This window comes from Lipomyces tetrasporus (genome assembly GCF_029532465.1).
Source record: "Lipomyces tetrasporus strain NRRL Y-64009 chromosome Unknown POJ06scaffold_8, whole genome shotgun sequence".
Taxonomy (NCBI): Eukaryota; Fungi; Ascomycota; class Lipomycetes; order Lipomycetales; family Lipomycetaceae; genus Lipomyces; species Lipomyces tetrasporus.
The window spans coordinates 162,386-181,776 of record NW_026611603.1 but is presented as its reverse complement, the minus strand read 5'-3'; the positions used below and the strand labels follow the sequence as shown (position 1 = coordinate 181,776).

The 19,391-nt window shown below is 48.9% G+C and overlaps 6 protein-coding genes across 6 annotated transcripts; 2 read left to right on the top strand and 4 right to left on the bottom strand.

The window, feature by feature from the left end:
* Nucleotides 1-736: 736 nt before the first annotated feature.
* POJ06DRAFT_199852 (class I glutamine amidotransferase-like protein) lies at nt 737-1,716 on the bottom strand (the record flags this gene model as incomplete). The annotated part of the gene is made up of 2 exons (XM_056185167.1): nt 737-870; nt 954-1,716. 2 exons carry the CDS (start codon nt 1,714-1,716, stop codon nt 737-739), a joined length of 897 nt encoding a protein of 298 aa, XP_056042001.1.
* A 2,165-nt stretch (nt 1,717-3,881) lies between these two features.
* On the top strand, nt 3,882-4,947 carry POJ06DRAFT_269649 (NADP-dependent oxidoreductase domain-containing protein; the record flags this gene model as incomplete). The annotated part of the gene is made up of 2 exons (XM_056189381.1): nt 3,882-3,909; nt 3,956-4,947. 2 exons carry the CDS (start codon nt 3,882-3,884, stop codon nt 4,945-4,947), a joined length of 1,020 nt encoding a protein of 339 aa, XP_056042000.1.
* Nucleotides 4,948-5,499: 552 nt separating this feature from the next.
* POJ06DRAFT_292139 (uncharacterized protein) lies at nt 5,500-6,893 on the top strand. The gene is made up of 5 exons (XM_056190383.1): nt 5,500-5,884; nt 5,928-6,081; nt 6,114-6,170; nt 6,205-6,497; nt 6,519-6,893. The coding sequence occupies exons 1-5, from the start codon at nt 5,636-5,638 to the stop codon at nt 6,792-6,794; spliced, it is 1,029 nt and encodes a 342-aa protein (XP_056041999.1). The 5' UTR covers nt 5,500-5,635; the 3' UTR covers nt 6,795-6,893.
* A 789-nt stretch (nt 6,894-7,682) lies between these two features.
* On the bottom strand, nt 7,683-8,989 carry POJ06DRAFT_257340 (carboxymuconolactone decarboxylase family protein). Its single transcript, XM_056188135.1, has 2 exons — nt 8,793-8,989; nt 7,683-8,728 (listed from the first exon to the last, which is right to left on the bottom strand). Exon 2 carries the CDS (start codon nt 8,499-8,501, stop codon nt 7,818-7,820), a length of 684 nt encoding a protein of 227 aa, XP_056041998.1. The 5' UTR covers nt 8,502-8,728; nt 8,793-8,989; the 3' UTR covers nt 7,683-7,817.
* Nucleotides 8,990-10,992: 2,003 nt separating this feature from the next.
* Nucleotides 10,993-15,909, bottom strand: POJ06DRAFT_225331 (uncharacterized protein; the record flags this gene model as incomplete). The annotated part of the gene is made up of 3 exons (XM_056185706.1): nt 10,993-11,834; nt 11,998-12,134; nt 13,679-15,909. 3 exons carry the CDS (start codon nt 15,907-15,909, stop codon nt 10,993-10,995), a joined length of 3,210 nt encoding a protein of 1,069 aa, XP_056041997.1.
* Nucleotides 15,910-17,544: 1,635 nt separating this feature from the next.
* Nucleotides 17,545-18,913, bottom strand: POJ06DRAFT_136940 (uncharacterized protein). The gene is made up of 2 exons (XM_056184471.1): nt 18,780-18,913; nt 17,545-18,684 (listed from the first exon to the last, which is right to left on the bottom strand). The coding sequence occupies exons 1-2, from the start codon at nt 18,802-18,804 to the stop codon at nt 17,825-17,827; spliced, it is 885 nt and encodes a 294-aa protein (XP_056041996.1). The 5' UTR covers nt 18,805-18,913; the 3' UTR covers nt 17,545-17,824.
* Between the last annotated feature and the right edge of the window lie 478 nt (nt 18,914-19,391).

The following is a 19,391-nucleotide window of genomic DNA, read 5'->3' as shown; positions in this document are numbered from 1 at the left end:
TGTTCCAGTAACGCTATCGCCGTGTATTTCGTGTTGGATAAAGTAAAATAGTGCTGTGGTGTGTGCCATAGAATGCCAAGCAGACAGTAGACAGGTTTAAAGCGCGATGGCAACGAAAACTCAAGGCCGTCGCAAAGGGGTTAGGTTGGGTCAGGGCAGGTGGGCAAGCTCGGTTGCCGATATACTACGAAAGACTCTGCAGGATAGGTGAAAAAGTACTGGCAGCCCACATGCCGGTGAGAAAAGCCCAGAATATATATATATATATATATATATATAAACTTATACGTACATATAAATATGTGTGTGTCTGTCAATACGACAACTACTTAACTAACTAACGTCGTTCTTCATGCAGTAAGGAGCCACAAGTGGGTATCTCTAATTTGGTTATAAAAATAGTTCTGTAGCTCTATCCAAAAATGAATAAAAAGGTATAGTCGAAGTTTGAAAGGAGGTGAAGCGTTGGGAGAGTTTATGCCCAGCCTCTATCTAGTTTAAAGTTTTAACACTACATCGACAATTATGGGTACATCGGTTGTGCACCTGCTTCAAGCTTTTTTGATCCTTAAGCCAACATAAGGGACAGAGATATGAATTAATAGAATACTTTGCTAGCGATGGAAATCTATAATGCTCTCCTCGAGGTGGGCATGGATCGAGTGTTCCAGCCCCTAGCAGAAGAAATGCAAATCTATAAACACCATTTGAGAAAGGTAGACCCGAGGAAACCAACTCAAAAATGATCACAGCTTTTCAAAGGCCTCAACGCCGCTTGTGCCGTTGACCGTGCACTAGCCGGATTCTGTCCTCTGACAAGGCGGCCATCAACCAAGTGGTAGTCATCCCAAATCCCTTGTGCCCGAGTATCTAAAGAAGTTAGCCAGTAAACAAGAGACCATGGGACTATGGCGCGAGATCAAAAGTGAAACTAAGGCGCGGACTATACTCACATTTCGCTCCAAGCTTAGCGGCCATCTCATCTATCATATCGTTACCCCAGGACCGGAGCTCCTCCATGATCCCCATGGTGATCTCGGCCTCGGTGGTGAAGCCCGTGATGGTCTTCCCCTTTATAATGGGCTCATTAGTCGCCGGGTCCAAGAGGTTGGCAAAGAGGGCGGGCCCATGGCAGACAGCCGAGACAATGCCGCCGTTCGCCCAGACCTGCCCAGCGATCTTTTGCAGGGTGCTGGCGGTGGGGTAGTCAATCAGGGCGGCATGGCCCGCGGAGGCGTAGAAGATCCCATATCGAGAGCCATCAATGTCGGCGGCCTTTGGCATGTTGTCGAGCTTCTTGCGGAATTCGCTGTTGGTGTCTTGCCATGTAGCCAGATCCTCGCCGTTTAAGAAGTCCGGTTGCTGAGAGAGCCAGTCGGGTGTGAACGTGCCAGTCTCAGAAGTGAGGTCGACCTCAAAAGCGGCGGCCGTAAGAACATTGTACGGTTGGAGGGCTTCAGAGATGAAGACGCCGGTGGTCTCCTTGCCCTGGAAGAGGGTGGCATGGGCCGAGGTGATGCTGATGAGAGCTCGATGAGAGCTCGACGAGGGGATATTTGTAAGGCATCTATTGCTGATTGACTTGATAGTACAGGGCCAGGCATCGTTGATCTCGCTACTCGGTCTTCGGTCTGTTTTCCTTCTGCAAGTCCTTCGACTTACGGTACATCTCACAAAGCTTGAGGAAACGTGCCACCCTCGGCACCTCGTCTGCATCGGGCTGCAGAATTGTGGGCCGCGACAGCGACGTCACTCGCCCTCTTACCCAACGTAACATATGCTGACAGTGGGGAAAATTTTCCGACCTCTGCTGTTGAGGCAGAGGCAACAACCCTGAACTCACAACTTCGTGTTTAAAAATCTCATCCAGCACGTGACACTGCATGATGAAGTGGCCCTCATCAACAGGCGAGCTGCAGTTACCGGAAGCGAAGGAGCCTTGTTCGCCTTTCCCTCCAAATACTTCTGCCGCATGTACTCTCTCCGGGTCGCCGCGGGCCCGCGACGACGAGGCGCGCCTCAGCGTCCAGTGACAATAGCCCGACCGTGGTAGTCGCGGAGGTGACGGCGAAGAGCACTCGTGTTATAAAGCGAGAGATCACAGCTTACAGTCGCGCTCTCCAGGTGCAACCCCAATCTTCTCGGCATGCTGCTCGGCGCCAGCCACTGGTTCGGTCTCTTCAATATCCTTGGCAGGCTCGTCAGCAGGCTGCTCAGCGCCTGACTCGGCAAATGAGGAGGCTCACGTTTCTAGAGGACAGTTGAGTTAGACCTGACAGATCCTATTTACTATATCCTCTGGAACATTTGTGCTGGTAAAATTAGCAGCTCTATAAGCGGTTAGCTTTACGAAACTGTACAATGTCTCATACTTACTCTACAAACCACTCCGATTCCGAACTCTGGAGGGTCAAATACGATCCCGGACAGCTGTCGGCCGAAGTGCCTGAGTTCGCCGTTATCGAGCTGGAGCCGACCGCATCAGGTCATGGCAAGTTCGTGGCCGTCGAACTCAGATCCTATCTGGATCCAAGGCCAATCTTTGAACTCCGTCTGCAATTGTAAAACCGTACTAAAGTCTCGCATGATAACGACGGCCATTTCTAGCTTTGATTCGCCGGAGAGTCCAGTTCATGTCCATCTTTTTGGCAGGATTATGTCTCAGGAAAGATAATATTACGGGCTTGAGACTGTGGAATGGTATTCCGGTTCAAGTTATAAGGGGCCACGACCGACAACAACTTCAGAAGGTTTGAGCATATATATCTTCCTAATTAGGCGACCACTCTATGGAACAATGATTGTTCATCAGGGTGTGCCACGAAGAGACATACTTTCTGATGTCGAGCTTGTCAGCCTCAATCAATACCTGCGTGGAACAAGGTGAAATTGGTTGGTGAACCTCCCTGTTCGCACTTTGCTGCATATCTTCTAATCTATCCTGGCTATCATAATATTTATCTAGGCAGCAATCAGGTTGCTATCCGTTGATGGCCAAAATGCGAAGTGCACAAGGATTGGCTGGTTCAGCGGTACTAATATTAAAACCTAGCTCTCGGGGTCAATGCATTGTACGCTAATTGTGTAAATTTAATCTTAAACTCAGACAAAATTCGGTGTTAGACTTTATCTCCGATGAATCTGCGCCGTTGCAGTTGTTGAAAGTCAATCAGGGAAATTTGGGAAATTCTGATGCACCGCACTCAGGGTTCCAAGTAGGGCGGTATTGAAGCATGTTATTCAGTTGTGGGCTAGACACCACGAAACAGGCATCCTGTCTTTCTTTATAATGACGCCGGATATAACAAAGCATTCCGTTGCAGTTTTTCAGTGTTGAGCGGTACCGTTTTAAGGCTAGTGAATTCGACTTCACAGAACGTGGACATAGTGGCAGGTCATAGTTGCCCAACGTCATTCTGCAAGCAAGGCTGCTTTGATCGTAGAACAACCAATCGGCAAATCAGAAGTCACGCTTTTGAATCGGACATTCAACTTCTGACGTAATATCGCCGAAACACGCAGTGCAGCTTTGGCCAGGCGGCTTAATTTCGGGTCCCACAGTTCTTGAGTACTGGCCATTCCTTTCGTCTTTCCATTGTCGTCTCCAAAATTCCTTCTCGGCAAACGGTTAATAGCTTTTGGTGGCAAGTGGCAAGTGGGGGCGAGCTAATGCAGACTGCTGACATCGATCCTGGACCATGCCTTGGCCAGAATCGGGTCGACTCTGAATGAGCCGGCTGCAAACGAAAGCTTGACCGACCAGCTTATACGGTAACCAAGATATGGCAATGTATATGAAGGAGCAGCGTCCTAAAAAACACGCGACACCTAATAATACATTCAACGACACTAAGCGGGACTCAACATATCCGCGAGCTAAAATGTCCTCTAAAATTCGCCTTATTCTCGGTAAGTGTTGATCGAAATACCGAATATCTTTATTTAATATGATTAGGTTGCATGACATTCGGTCCAGCGCATTCATCCACCGCTAGAGTCACAAGCTTAGAGGATACGAAAACAATTTTCAATTATTTTCTTGACCGGGGATATGGTGAAATTGACACCGCTCGCGTGTATACAGACGGCGAGCAAGAAGGATGGTCAAGCGCAGCCGGGTACAAAACTGATTTCAGTTTTAAAGTCGCCACGAAATGCTATCCTGCTAAGCCGGGTATGCATGCTGCATCCGAGCTACCGGATTATTTTAACAAATCGCTGGCTGAATTGAAGACCGACCGCGTCGATATTTTCTATCTGCATGCTCCTGACCGGAGTATTCCATTCCTCGAGACTTTGACTGCTGTCGATAAGCTTTACAAAGAAGGTAAATTCAAGATATTTGGGCTCTCAAATTATACTGCCTATGAAGTTGCCGAGATCGTTACACTTGCTAGAGATCATGGGCTCGTGCGGCCGACAATATATCAAGGACGCTACAACGCCATGAGCCGTGATATAGAAGACGAGCTAATTCCAGCATTGCGCCATTATGGCTTGCACCTTGTCGTTTTCAGTCCTCTTGCCGGTGGACTTTTTTCTGGAAAATATACTAAACAAGCGGACATTCCTCGCAGTGGGCGATTTTCATCTAATACAGCACAAGGTGCCCTCTATCGGTCGCGGTACTTCAAAGATGTTTATTGGGATGCCATTCAGCTCATTCAATCGCTAGCCGAGAAGCATGGACTAACGCTATTGGAGATAGCATTGAGATGGTTGGTCCATCACAGCCAGCTCAAATTCGCCCGTGGAAAAGAGTTAACTGGAGACGGCATAATTATCGGTGTCAGCTCATTGAAACAGTTGGAAGATAATATTAATGCGATTGAGGGTGATCCTCTACCGAGCGATGTGGTTGACGCCTTAGATACAGCGTGGAAAATTGTCAAGCCGGACGTCTCACCTTACTGGAATGGGAAGCTTGTGTACAGTTACGATGAATAGAGATGCGCACTTTCTGATGATATGGAGAAAAGTGATATTCAATAATTTCAATTCGTGAGACACATTAGTTATGTAACATGGACCGTTATCCCTTGTAATTTTCTTTACAGCGGAGAATGCTAGTGTAGTTGATTACAATTTACTTTAGTCTGCTGCTGGTCGCTACGCTTTCTTCTGGATCAAGGAGACCGAGGACCATAGAATGTAAAGGAAAATAGATTCTCTGTAACTTGCAGTTCGGACGCTCTGGGAAGTGGTGTCGTGTTCATTCATGCGGCGTAGGAAATGTATATCTGGCTTTCCGACATCATTCCTGGTTTTCAGGCTTGATTTGGCTCCAATTCCTGGCAAGGGGGGTAAATATGCAGCTCCCTACAGATTAAGTTTGAAGATTTTTTAAACCTCCTCGGTTGACTCGTATATTCTCGCTCGCCCACGCTTGGTCCAGACTCAGCGTAAGCAGGCTGCATTAGCTTCACGCCACGTGCATCTCAGCAACGTTAAGGGGACGTTAGGTACTGAACCACTCGTCATAAGTTTAACTTGCTTATGTGGAGATCTAGGGAAACTTGTTATCCGCTTCGGCCGCTACCAAATCGGAGTTATCGAAAAATTGCATTAGCATATAAAGCCCCAGGTTTCTTTACACATATCGGTAGAATTTTCGTATATACGCAAAGCTTTTACGATGCCTACCAAAGTTAAGTGTCTTCCTTCGCTCAAGACCGGCAAGTATCCCGTTCCGTCGACTGTCGCCAGGCGTGACCTGAGGGCAGACGATATTGAGATCAAGATCTTGTATTGCGGTATCTGCCACTCTGACATTCACCACGTGCGCAACAACTGGGGACCCGACGGCTACGGCTACCCAGTAGTTCCTGGACATGAGATAGTTGGCAAAGTTTTCCGTGTTGGCGCCGATGTTTCCAAATTGCAGGTTGGAGATTCTGTTGGCGGACGCGATTGACAAAAGTTATGAGCTTTTGGGAAACTTGCGATTTTGGGTTGGTGTAGGCTGCATGGTTGACTCATGCCAGACGTGTGCAACCTGCAAGAATGACCGGGAGCAGTACTGCGCCTCCACGTCGTTCACTTATGGGAGCCTCGACCGTCGTGATGGCTCTCGTACTTATGGTGGCTATACCGAGACGATTGTTGTCGCAGAGAAATTGTGCTTTCCATCTCTGACAGCCTTGACCTTGCTGGCGCAGCACCGCTCCTTTGTGCGGGCATCACAACTTACTCCCCGGTCCGTAGGGGGTGCTGCCCGTCCTGGTTCGAAAGTCGGCGTTGTTGGCCTTGGTGGTCTCGGTCATATGGCTTCGAAGCTTGCTAAAGCTATGGGCGCGGATGTTACTCTCTTCAGCCGTTCTCAAGGAAAGGCCGAGTATGCAAAACGTCTTGGAGCCGATCACTTTCTCATTTCCAGTGACCCTGAGCAGATGGAGGCTGTAGCCGGCCAATTCGACCTGATTATTGACACCGTTCCGTACAATCACGACGTGAACACTTGCGTTAAAGATCTTGTCCCTGAAGGTTCTCTTGTGCTGGTTGGGTTCTTTGGTCTTTAGAGCCCACCGTTAGTTCCCCCCCCCCTTGTACTGCGGAGACAGAATTTGGCAGGATCGCTTCTTGGGAGAATTAAGGAGACCCAGGAGATGCTTGACTTTTGTGGCCAGCATGGGATTATATCCGACATTGAGATGATTGACTCCCGGGAGCTGCACTCTGCTTATGAGTGCGTAGTGAAAGGTGATGTTAAATACCGTTTTGTCATCGACATTCCCACTCTTAAGATCGAAAGTTTTAATGTATTCCTTAATACTATTTATTTACGATCTTGCTAAAATTACTGATAGTTTGGAGAGTAGGGTTGAATGTCAAGTACCGCACGTCCTTTCTGGTGTGGGCGAAGGGTAAGGTCAGTAGCACCCTTTAACGACTGCACCGTTTGAATCTAAAATGGGATTATGGCATTATAAAAGTTTTTTGGTGTGCACACTTACAGTCTCTTGCGAAAGTCTTGTCCCCTCCAGAAAAAAAAAATCCCCCGCACCTGCTTCAGCTCGCACTTTAAAAATCGCATTTTCCATCCCTCATCAACACAAAGCATCCCAAACACTATATGTCTACTTCATATCCTATCGTATTACGGTAGCTTTTACTGTTAAAAGGTTAAGGGAACTTAAGAAGGAAATGGTATATTACGGTCTCAATATACAACTGCACTACCCACATCGCTAACAATCACCATGGCTCCTTCCAAAAAGGGAAATGGCAAGAAGGCAATATCTAGCTCTAAGAAAAAGCCGACTGCTGACCGGCCATTAAAAGTACAAGACACTGAGGAGTGCGGAAGCTGGCATCTCGACTTGAAAGTGAAAGTCGGCCTTTCTTAGTGCGGTGAGTGATTGTCGCAAATAATCCCCACAATAAAATAGGCAGACGGCGGATTGCACCATTAGCATATGATCCAAGTGCAGATTAACATTGCTGACTACGCTGGCAGTGCCGAATCGGTGCCCTCTTGGAGTGTAGTGTAATTGCAAGGTCAGTCATTGAATACAGGCAAACGTCGTCAATTGTTGATCGTAATACCGAGCCATCGTGATAAGAAACTAATTTTTCACCAATTTTTGCGAGACAGACTATCTATCCGATATTTATAATATATTGCAAAATCTCAGACAGAAGCCAGGCACTGACCTGGCGGCGGGAGTGACTTTTTAGCGTGACAGAGTAAGAGGTGGTGTGGGTTTTTTGTTTTGGCTAGGGGGGCAAGACTTTCGCAAGACACTGTAGTTAACTGAATAGAAAAATACCTTTTTTTTTTTAGCAAAACGATGATTTTGCACAAAACCAACACACTCTTAATACTCTTTTTCTGTAATTTTGGACAATATCGCTTTTGCTGCATCCGCTTGTGCCTTGTTAATGTTCTTTTCAATGACATCAAATGCTTCAATCAACTGCGGTACCGAAATTCCGACGTTCAAGCCCATACTGATATGAGCTTGTAACTGCGGTTGCACACCCTCCATTGCAGCCAATGCAGATATGGTGACCAGCTCCCTCTGCTGATAGTTCAACACATCACTGTCAAATACGTGCGCAAACAAGTGTACTTTCAGAAAGGCATCGATACGCGGTGCAAACTCACCAAAGCCTGGCGCCGGTTTGGTCTGAGGCCTTTGGGTGAGCTCGGTCAGGATTTTTCGTCCTCGCTCATAATCGTCAGTCGTGTTGGTAAGCGGACTTGCATCTTTGCCCACGACATCATTTACGCCTTGGGCTTTCCGATCCTCCAAAACAGCCATAAAGGTGCTTATTCCATTCAAGCTTCGCGGAAAACCTGTGTACGCATAAAGGTGTACCAAGACTTCCTTGATTTCGTTCACTGTCAACCCGGCATCCAATCCAGCCTTGAGTTCAGCTTTGAGGTTACCCAGATTGCCAACTGCTGTTAATGCCGAAATTCTCACCACGCTTTGTAGTGGCAGATTGAGAGCTTGAACATTCATGGTGTGCAGTAATCGCTGAAAACGAAAATACATACAACAACGCAAAACGAATGCCTTTAAAAATCCTTAAAATAAAGTGAGAAGATTGAACTAGCAAGCTACAAATTATACTTACTATTAAAAGAATAGCAGAAAAAAATTGATGAAACGTGCAGGCGAATCGGGTAAATGCACACCTACCACACAGCCTTTATATAGAGGTGGAGTTGTCGACCAGGACACCAGGACAAAATTAACTCTGGAAATTCTCTGTTAATTAACTTTGGATATTAAGTTAATATGTTTTAAGTACATAATGATGCCGGCATGATATTCCGTGCTTACCCGGCAAAGAGAGCAAGACCCCTGCTGGACCTCCATTCTCGTATGATGACGTGTTTTACTTTTTAGTATTAGTTCATATGCAGTGACCTGGAGTTTATAGCTTAGCAACACAGGCCTTATCGTCGGTCATCGGTCTTGATTTGCTTTTGAACACCCGGGTCTATGCCCCGATGTGCATAACTGGATGCAGACCTGGCAGCCCGCACTAAAATGGCAAAAGCACAGCCACACTCCCCGAGGAGGCGAAGAGAGGGTTAATAACATAAAGTTAAAGTCAAATTGGCCGTTGGGTCCAGCGGAGTGGACGAGCGGCGCGGGTTGGGGTCGTGTAGGCTAAGTTAGTATTTTTTGGCATTTGACTTCTGCCCTTAAACTTATTCTGAGGAGTCGAGGGTACACGACACGTCCGTCGGGGGTACTAGTGAGTGTATTATCCTTAACGCCGAATACTGAAACTATCTAGGCTCCAGAACTCTAACTGGTAGGTCATGACGCACGAAGGACAGGGGGCTTCTGTTTGAAGTCGTCAAATTTATGGGGGTTTTCTCAACTACCAACCATTCGAGAAAATGAAAATGGAGAGAGCTAGCTGTTTTCAACATCGCTCGCGATATGCCTGGCTCCTAGTAGCGCATGCCATCATGCCCGATGGCGGTATCTTTTCTGGGGACCCTAACCCTATAATATAATATAAATTGCGCACTTACCCACACCCACGTTATAAAGCATCGCGACAATTCCACCAAAACGCCTAAAATCAATTGAAACTACTCAGAATCCTCTTCCTCAGACGGCTCTATTACAATCTGACAGGTGCGCTCTGTGTCCGGTCTCGCCGCAGTTGCCACAGCGCCGCGCGCGCGTTTCTTCCCTTGGCTTCCGACCACTACTTGCCTGCGTTTCCTGCTTTACCTGTTGCGCAATGTCCCTTTCGTCTTGCAAATCTTGTGCTTCCTGTTGACTACGTGATCCTCCTTGCCGTAGACGTGTTTTTTTAGCCCTCCGGCGTTTGCTAAGCTCCTCCATTCCTTGCCGAAGGATCTGGTTCTCCCCCCTACCTTGGGTTTCCCAGATACCTAACAACCCAACCGAAGCCTCATCACAGACTACTTTCATCAAGAATCGAAGTGCCCGTCATCAAAATAGCTCCCCAACCACAATCTACGAAGCTGTTGACCAGTTTGCCAAGGGTACGTCGAAAATGATGCACCAGTTGGCATTGTTGGGGCGGGAGTTTGGAGGCGTTGGCGTCTTTAACTTGAGATCAAGTATATAAATCACTCTCTCGGGGTCGAATGGAAGAAGTCCAGTACCTCGGAAACCTCCTTGGATTTTTTTCCCGTCATTGCAGCGCAAAACGCAACGCGGAAGGCAGGAAAGAAGTCGTCCTCGGTAATGTGGGTGATGTGAGCCCGCATCATATCCTCAATTCGCCGACCATATGCCTTCTTTAGCGCGCTAAAACACCCAACGTCGAGTGGCTGGAGCGTGTGAGAGGAATGAGGATGGCATACAGAGGGTGATGATGTTGTTTTCCTTGCAGTATTCCTCGAACTCATCCGAGTGGTGGCTCTCGTGGCCGTCGGGGATTAACAGACCCTAACCACCCACAGTTCGCGACTTGGTATGCTTCTCAAATTGCCGAATCCAATCCATGCCTTTCTCATTCGTCGTCCAACCGTTCTCAGTAACAGCGATTACCCAGTCGGGTGGAAATCCGCTGTTTTGATACCAAGACGCGAAATGGTTTTTCGCTGCGACAATGACGAACGGCGGCATCGTCCAGCTCTGGGAATTGACGCCCTGGATTACCGTAACCCATTCCCGATTTCCAGGCTGTACCTTTTTTGCCTTTGCATGCCTGTCTGAGCTTGTCACAACCGTTGCGGTTGAGATAACGCCCATCATAAACCCAGTTTCGTCGAAGTCATAGATATTCGTATCCTGGATGCCATACTTCGCGATTATATTGCGTACAAGCTCAAACCAGCTACAAATAATATGAGAGTGCTTCGATGGCAAGGATGATCTTGCTCTCATTAGAAGAAGATTCCAGGTTTTGATGTGGAGGGAAAAAGTGTTAAGTTTGGAGGGGGCGTGTCGCGTTGGAAAATGCGCCGCTCGTTATATATGTACTTTATTTATCTTTACTATCTATATATATATATAAACTACCCAATTCAGACCAGAGGCTTACCACTTACTCCGGTATTAAAACAGCCCGGTAGTACACCTCATTCCTTTCCAACTTATCAATTGCCTGCTTGATTCCCTCCTCCGTCATGGGAAACTTCTCCACGATGGGCTTGATCTTGTGGAGCCCCGCAAAGTCAAGCATTTGCCGGTGCTGATGCCTCGAGGCAACTAGCGATCCTTGCACTGTAATGCCCTGAAGAATCAGCGACATATACGGGATCTCCAAGTTTCCCCCCGACACTGAGAGCGGATAGATGGCCGACCTGGGCGCCATAATCGGCAAGATCAAATCCCAGTTCGGCGGCGCCGCAGCGGTGACCAACAGCCGGTTCAGTGGCCAAGAGACCTTGAGCTCCGCAGCGCCCTTTGTGGCAATAAATTCGTGCGCACCCAGCCTTATCGCTTCGGCTCTCTTGCTATCAGAGCCCGAAAGCACCACAACGCGACATCCCATCTTCGCCGCGAACTGGATGGCCAGATGTCCAAGGCCACCGACGCCCAAGATGCCAACCGTGTCGCTGGGCTGGACGTTGTGTAGGGCGCTGAAGGTGGTGGCGCCTCCGCATTGCAGGGGCGCGGCGTCGACATCGCTGAGCCCCTCTGGGATCTTGTATAGGAAGGAATCGCGCCAGATGGCGTGGGAGGCAAAGCTGCCTTGGTCGAGATTCTTTTCACCATACAAGGCGCGCTCGGGACAGAATGTCTCGGCCCCCTGGAGGCATTCGATGCAGTGGCCGCAGCTGTCGACCTGGTAGCCCCAGCCGACGCGATCGCCTTTCTTCAAGGAATGGCAATGTGGTCCTACAGCCTCAACAACGCCGACGCCCTCATGACCGAGAACCATGTCTGCAGTTTTCTACACTTTCGTTAGTCTTAGCCTAGAGATAAACTGGCTCTCAAGTCGAAAAAATATAATATCAACTAACATAGTGTAGATCTAGAAGCAATTCATTAGCAGCCGTCTATTACGCTCATCATGGCATAATAATGTTAAATATACGGTACATACCGGTTCCGCAAAGACCAGCTGCTGTAACCTTCACCAAGACGCTGTCACCGGCGAGCTGGTCGGGCTTCGAGGTGGTGTTCTTCTTGGGGATCCCATTCTCCTGGCCCTTGAACACGGTGTAGGAAGGCATGGTGAATCTTAACGGTCAAACGATTGAATGCAGAAACTGAATCTTGATTGATGGGTTCTCAAGGACCTTGATGGGCAAGTAGACTATGTCCAGGTGTATTTGTACTTATGAGAAACGTGTTCTATTCTTTCACCTTGGCGGTCGCCTTGTGTCTGATTACCAACTTGCTGCTCTGTACCGGTGTAATACTATATCGGAAGGAGTTCCCGGAAAATTTTAAAGGTTGGAAGCGCTGACTCCGAGACTCCTGCAACCTTCCGACTAATACTGCAAGCTGAGTAAGGAGCAAGCTGGGTGGCCGATCGCGATCGCGTTAATATTGATCCCTTTCGGATTTAGGGAATGTTCCTGTATGATGCATCGACTCCCAGTTCTCCGGCGGCCCGTCCTTGCTTCGGTTTGAAATCAACAGAATTTCGGCTGAATTGATACTTCGGCTCAACATTGGAACTCCGGCTTCTCCTTTGGGAAATTGCAGCTGCACCGTGGCTCCGTACGTTTACAGCGCCTGTATCCGCTAGAGAAAATAGTGATATTGCGAAATACCCCCTAACTAGCTATGCCATATTCCCATGAGGACAGGAATACTCCCTTCAATTCTGTTATCTTCACACCTACCCATTCATACGTGTAAGAGCTCACTCACCGCTCGCGAATCCTAACCCTGACCCGTATTACTATGAATTCGCGAGATGGAACTTTGGCTAGTGAGTAGTGCTGTCGAATAGAACGTTATCGTTTGTCAAATTGTGTGGAAAGATCAAGCCTATGTTCTGATGATGTCGTCTATGATGACCGGGGACAAAAAGGTATTGAGCTCTTGGAAAAAGCCAAAGGAGTCTTCTTCAAAGGCAAAACCGCTAGGGGGCTGTTTTCGAAAGGAGTGTCAGTAATTGACTTATTGATTCCTGCAGTTGTTGACGGTTACAACCAAAATATGGGCGCGGTTGATCATGTGGCTATTCAGAAACATAGATTGAGGAACATTCTCAGAGATGGTCATCAAGCACTTGAGCACTGACTGCAAGTTGTTCTCATTAACTGCTACTACTTGCTAAGCGTTCTAATGTACCCAGCCTACGAAAGATCAACTTCGGAAGTCAAAAGGACTTTTCTCGACGGTTTGCAATGAGTCTATTAGCTCTTGAAAAGAACACTTACAGGTCTCCAAGATTGCATAGTAATGAGGAAGCCGATTCTAGGCCCCACACTTACGCCAAAGGGTCAAAATGGATAGGAATTGGTGTTAGATCAGAGGATAGCATTAGAGAGGGCTTCATCGGCTGAAATAGCAGCTGATAACAATCGTCCGTCATTGCATCATACTAAATTCTATGGGTGGAACAGTGTAGAGTTCATTTTTGTAGGATGAGACCCTGTTCTAAGCGATATCACACAATATCATGAATCTTTGGTGTTTTTGGTCTGAATGATGGCTCTCTGATTGGCTATAATTGCACTGGACCTTACTGCGCACAGTCCAATTTCATTCTGGCCGCAGAAGAGCGATTGACAAACCCTGTTATTTTCTATTGCTGCGTGAATAGCCACCGATCGGAGAAGTTGCTATTTATGCCCGACCAGTCAAAATCGTTGTATGTTTCCGCAGCAAAGATATCGATCGACTGGGCCAACACGCCCGTAATTTCAGCAGCAGTCTCGTCGTCAAAGCTCGAAGGTCCATCCACTGCCTGTGCTGTGGTGGAATTGCCATTGATGAGGCTATCATCACCTGATTCTTCGCAATTTGTGGCCAGCTGCATCGCAACACCCTGCTTCTCTTGACTTTGCTCTATGAACAAGTCGACTTTGGCACTGAGGTCGCTCATGATATTAGCTGCGCTCGCCGCGACTGCGAAGCTATTCCCGAAATTTTCAAAAACGGCAACAGAAAGATCGATGGCGCTTCTGGCCGCCAGAGTCGAAGCACCCTCCGGATACGCCAGCACGAAGCCAACGAGTGTCATAGCTGCATTCCACTGCCACTGAAAGGCTTCGTGCCAGCCGGCTAGTATGGATGTCGATAAAAGCACTTGATGCATCATGTGAGTTAACGCCATGGCGTGGGCAGCACATTTCATCGCGGTCCTATCCGTAAGGGGGTGGGGCGCTCTTGCTAAGGCGCAGGAAATTGAGGGACGGTAGAGGTTCGTGCACAGGTTATGGTACATAAGCTCTAGAAGCAGACGCTGCCGCTGCAGCCAGAGCGGTGTGAACTGTTCGATTTCAAGGGGTGATCGGTCTGTAGAAAAAGGGGCGCCATTGTTCTGACGTTTCGTTTTGAGCGCTTTGGGTACGCCTTTCAGCCATGCTTCTAGCCGCTCTGTGATGGACTGAGGGTTACACACGTTGGAGGTGTTTGGAACATTGTCGTAGAAAACTGTGTAGGCTGCTCGGGCCGCCAGCATAAGCTTGGTGTTGTGGAGGTTCCAGGTGAGCCAGGTGACATTCTCTCCGAGAGGGGCAAAACTGGACCCTGAGAGCATGGCGATCTCACGATCGTCGGCCGGCAGACTGCATGTAGTACTGGAATCATGCAGCAGGAACGGACGACCTAGCTTCATGCTCATCTTGGTCTCCAAGATGTATAGCGTCCACCACAAGCGCTTCCGCATCTCCCCCTCCCGCCGTGGCATGGTTTGAGGAGGCTCCAGATGGAGACCTAGCATATAAGCTGTCCGCACAGCAAGGCTGCAGGCATTATCCGCCATATTCTGGAAAGATCCACAGCATAGATATATGGAACAGAGGATGTGACACTGCAGCGTCGATATCGTAGGGCTTTCCATCTCGCAAGACAGGAGCGTCTGACAGCGCCGATAATGCCATCGACCGGCGATGGTGGCATCATTGTCGTTCACGTTGGCTCTTGAGGCAGCGCTGAGCCCACGTCCGACGCCTGGCAGCCGCGCCATGCCGTACTGCATGCACACTGCAAGGACAATATCAACGAGCGCGGACGGCTTTCGTTCCTTGTCTGATGTTGCCCACAAAGACTGGTAGTGCTCCTTGAACTCGAGCTCATCGAGAATCGGAAATGAGGTGTAATACGACTGCCAAAAGAGATCGAGGAAATACTCTTCTTGCGTTGGAGTTAGATAGTCACCCGCGTTGACAGGGTCGTCTGTTGGAACCGCCACGAGCCGCCCGCCCTGCGAGTGGTCCCCCCCTGAGACCGTAGTCGGCACATCGAGCAGAAAACTCGCCGAGTTGGGCAGCATTCGATGAGCCGAATGAGTTTCTTGAAGAGCCGAAGTCAAGAAGGCGTTGATGCGCCCGATGAAGTAGAATACCGACGATGATCCATACCATGTCTTCTGTGGAGAGCGCGCAGTACTGATATAGATGCCCTCCCAGAACCTCTTCGCTCGGCCCCCTCCCAGCTGGAGGTCCGGGTCACGGGTTTCAGGGTCACGTTCATCGGACGTGCCTGGGGGTACACTCGGCGGCGTATTGAGCTGATGGACTGGCTTGTCATTGTCAGCCTTGCGCTCCTTTGGGAGCTCCAGTTCCAGCTCCAGCTCCTGGACCCTCTGCCTCAAACGCTCAATCTCCCGATAAGCATGAGGAAGCGTGGTCGATTTCATCGTGCCGCTATTGCCGCATTGTCCACCTCTGCTTTTGCAGTTCGAACACGGGTGATCGTTGTCACATTTGATTCGATGAACACGGCACCAGTCGCAGGCTCTGGCCACTTGGCTTCGCTTCTTCTGTCGGGGTCGGGGGGGCGACGGAGACTTCCCAGATGCAGAGGCGCTCGACACGGTACTCGAAGGAGTCATGCCGGCGAATGTGGTAAACATGGCCTGCCTGGAGTTGAGGGCCGAGATGAGAAGTTGAGAAGAGTCAGAAACGGGGGCTAGCGAGAGTGGCGGGTCTCAGCTACTCAGCGGGCCGTCGACCAGTACGGCGCACTAATGAGCGGTGGGACGAGATGGTGGCAAGTCGATTAGTCGACACAAGGGAGGATAGCTAAATATACAAATTACAATGTTGGCTCTGGATTTGACGTTGGAACAATTGTGCGGCAAAAAATTGGTAATTTATTAAATTACTGCGACCATGCTTGCAGCCCCAAATATACGCACTCGGTCTCCCATATACTCAACACAGCATTCTGGATGGCAAACTTGTCGACCGCGTTCTGGCGGATCACCAAGTACTAGAACGCGGCAAGAGATATTTACGTTCATCACCAAGCCTAGCCGTAATACACGCAGTTCCAGTTCAGGGCCTGAACCATGACCGACAGTCCTTAACAAATGATGACGTCACTGCCCCTGTATTACGGCAGAGCTATTCGGCCCGTTTAAGAAGTTGGTGCAACAGGTTCCTCGGCAACGAGCCAGTGTGAAGCAATTTATTGACGTAGGACGAGACGACAGTAAAGCAACGCCCGGTGGCGGATTTTTCAGAACCGACATGATTGCGTTGTCGAGCGACTATGAACGGGAAGTATTTCTGAAAGAGGTTCAGCGTGTGCGGGATAAATTTCCGCCTAGCTATCTTCGGCTGAAACGCACAGCTGCTTTAGGCTTAGCACAGAGTGGTGCTTACCTCACCAGGTGCCTATTCCTATTCCAGCCAGACGACAGAGTAACTCCGGATCCTCCTGTTGCCTATTCCAGCATCTCCGGGAAAACCCTAACCCGATCCTGGCTGCTCTGTAATCCGCACCAGTCACTTCGGGCTGGCTCTTACTTACCAGCGTGGGTTCGTCACCGCGGGCTCCAAGGAGTGCCTCGCTTGGAAATGTTGATACAGTGAAGTGATTATGGCATTCTACAGCTTGAGGGGACAGGATGTACGTGGGTCTTCATCATTCTGGGGCCACTCTCTCCAGAGGCAGGATACTTTTCTCTCCAGACAACGCAACAACACTTTCAACTAGACTCCTCACACCCGCTTTCAACCTGAACTTCAACTCATTCTCCAAGTCTTCCTAAGCCAATTATCCCACAACCACAAGCATGACTCCTCGCGAGATCTTACTTTCAGAATCAGCATCACAGCTCTTAGAGCCTAGAGCAAGCTCCATTGCTGAAACCTCAATCCTTTCAAGCGATGTATTCCGTCAACTTCCCAACGGCCAGCGACGAACTTACCAGTATCGGCTGACATGTCGAGCAACGGTATAGGTACAGTGCCTGGTATGGGGAGTAGGAATCTCAATTCGTTCACCTTTGGATCCAGCTCATCAACTTGCCAGGGATACTGGTCATCTACAATCCTGCCAAGAAGGAATCAGGAATGCCGATTAAACGAATGTACTCTTCCACGGTAGCTTTCGAATCAAAGCGCAAAGCTTCGTCGAGCTTCCCATTAGAGACTATGATCCTTGTGCAGCCACTGTGCGTGTCACGGCAGACATAGAAAGCCCATTTTCTTCTCCTCCTCTGCCTTACACAGTTCGGAAGAGGGACTAAGGCGATCCGGAGCCCACAACCATCTCACGTACCCAGTTTTTCAGAGACGCCTTTTTACGAACAAACGGCGCTCTTAGTGGTTGATAATCAGGAGCTGGGAAATAACTTGAGTATCGTCTTTGGTCTTCCCAACGACGTTGATTGATACTTGTGATAAAACTTATACATATAGCAGTTGCTTGTAGTTACGAATGATGTGTTTACAAGATACCAAATTTCCCAGCGTTACTTGTCATGGCAAGTTAGCTTGCGCAATTTGAACAAATGCTCTCTATACCGCCATTCTCAACTTGAGTTTATCCGCGTTCACGATCTCTTCTTGTTTCGACATCAGCTCCGGTAGATCCCAATTCGAGCTGATATACCGGCCCATCAGCCACTCTCTGCGCTCTTGTGTCAGCCATGCCATCGTGTCTGCGGCGAGCTGAGGCTTATCGACCAGAAGAGAGTGCATTGCTTCTGGCATCCCCAACGCCAGTTCTGTGGGTACCCCGCCGGGATGCAGCGCGTACGTGACGATTCCCTGCGACTGGTATTCGGACGCAACGAACTCGGTGAATCGGAGGAGAGCAAACTTGGCTATCTGGTAGGCCGACGCGCCGTATCGGCAGTAGTGTGCGCCAATGGAGCTGACATTGACGATGATCTTCTGGCCGCCTTTCAGCATCAACGGCAGGAATGCGCGCGTCATCAGATACACGCCCCGCAGGTTGATCTCCCACGAGAGCCACCATTCGGATGGGTCACTGTCCGCCACCGGCTTCCAGTCTTCCAAGTAGCCGGCGTTATTGATCAAGACGTCGAGACGCCCGACCTGTTTCTCCGTCTGCGAGACCGCACTGCCAATGCTGGCTTCGTCCGTCACGTCCAGCTGTAGCTTCACCACCTGCGGCACCGAGTGGCCGGACTCTTCGGCAGCGGCGAGGACGTCTTTCTCGACGTCATCGAGATTGGAGCGCGCGGCGATCACGATGGTGGCGGCGCCCGCCTTTGCGAATGACACGGCGGTCGCGCGACCGATCCCCTTGGACGCCCCAGTGATCAGGACTGCTCTGCCACGCTGGTCAGATTTGGTATTGGGATCAATAGCGGGGTATGTATCGTGGTGCGTGATCGAGGTAAATTGGCTTCCTGTATTTAGTCTTAGCTGTCATTCTTTCCAAGAGGGAAGAACCTCAAATCCTCGCAGAAAACAAACGCAATCATAAAAGTGGGGTTACGCTAACCAGTATAATCAGGTTGAGAGGCCATGATGCTAACTTTCGAGTAGGCGATTGCAATACAAAAATATTCAACTCAAACTACAAATCTATGTAGAAAAAAAAGGCGGAGGACGAAATTTGTTTTATGTCTAGTACACCGAATCCCCATGATATTCTTGAACCATTGTAGGCCATGGTCCTTTTATTTTCCACTTATGTCAAATCTAGCATCGTTGCTGGAGATAGCGGTGTTATCTCCGATAGTTACGTCCGCCGCCCGGACAATGTGACAGCATGATATATATACTTGAACTGTCACCCAAATCCTTAATTGCTGTAATTTGTCTTGTTCGACTGCCACCCCATAGCTTGTCGTGACAATCCGTATGTCATCGGGTTTAACTACTTCTTATGTTTCCTTCGCAGCACACGGTCGGAATACCGTGACTGCCTCGAGTTCAATGCAGATTGGATTATAACTGCCCCTGATGATTGTACTATTAATGTGTATGACACTGCAACCACAAAACTTCGTGCTACACTACGAGGTCATAGAAGTGGTGTTTGGACCTTAGGATTTATTGGGAAGACGCTAGTTTCGGGTTCTATAGACAGCACAGTTCGTGTCTGGGATAT

Coding starts and splice junctions, on each gene's coding strand:
- POJ06DRAFT_292139 (XM_056190383.1), top strand. CDS start 5,636: ATGCCTACCAAAGTTAAGTGTCTTCCTTCGCTCAAGACCGGCAAGTAT. Junction 5,885..5,927: donor CCGATGTTTCCAAATTGCAG/GTTGGAGATTCT, acceptor AAAAGTTATGAG/CTTTTGGGAAACTTGCGATT. Junction 6,082..6,113: donor TGATGGCTCTCGTACTTATG/GTGGCTATACCG, acceptor GTTGTCGCAGAG/AAATTGTGCTTTCCATCTCT.
- POJ06DRAFT_257340 (XM_056188135.1), bottom strand. CDS start 8,501: ATGTATTTTCGTTTTCAGCGATTACTGCACACCATGAATGTTCAAGCT.
- POJ06DRAFT_136940 (XM_056184471.1), bottom strand. CDS start 18,804: ATGGCCTCTCAACCTGATTATACTG. Junction 18,685..18,779: donor CTCTCAACCTGATTATACTG/GTTAGCGTAACC, acceptor GACTAAATACAG/GAAGCCAATTTACCTCGATC.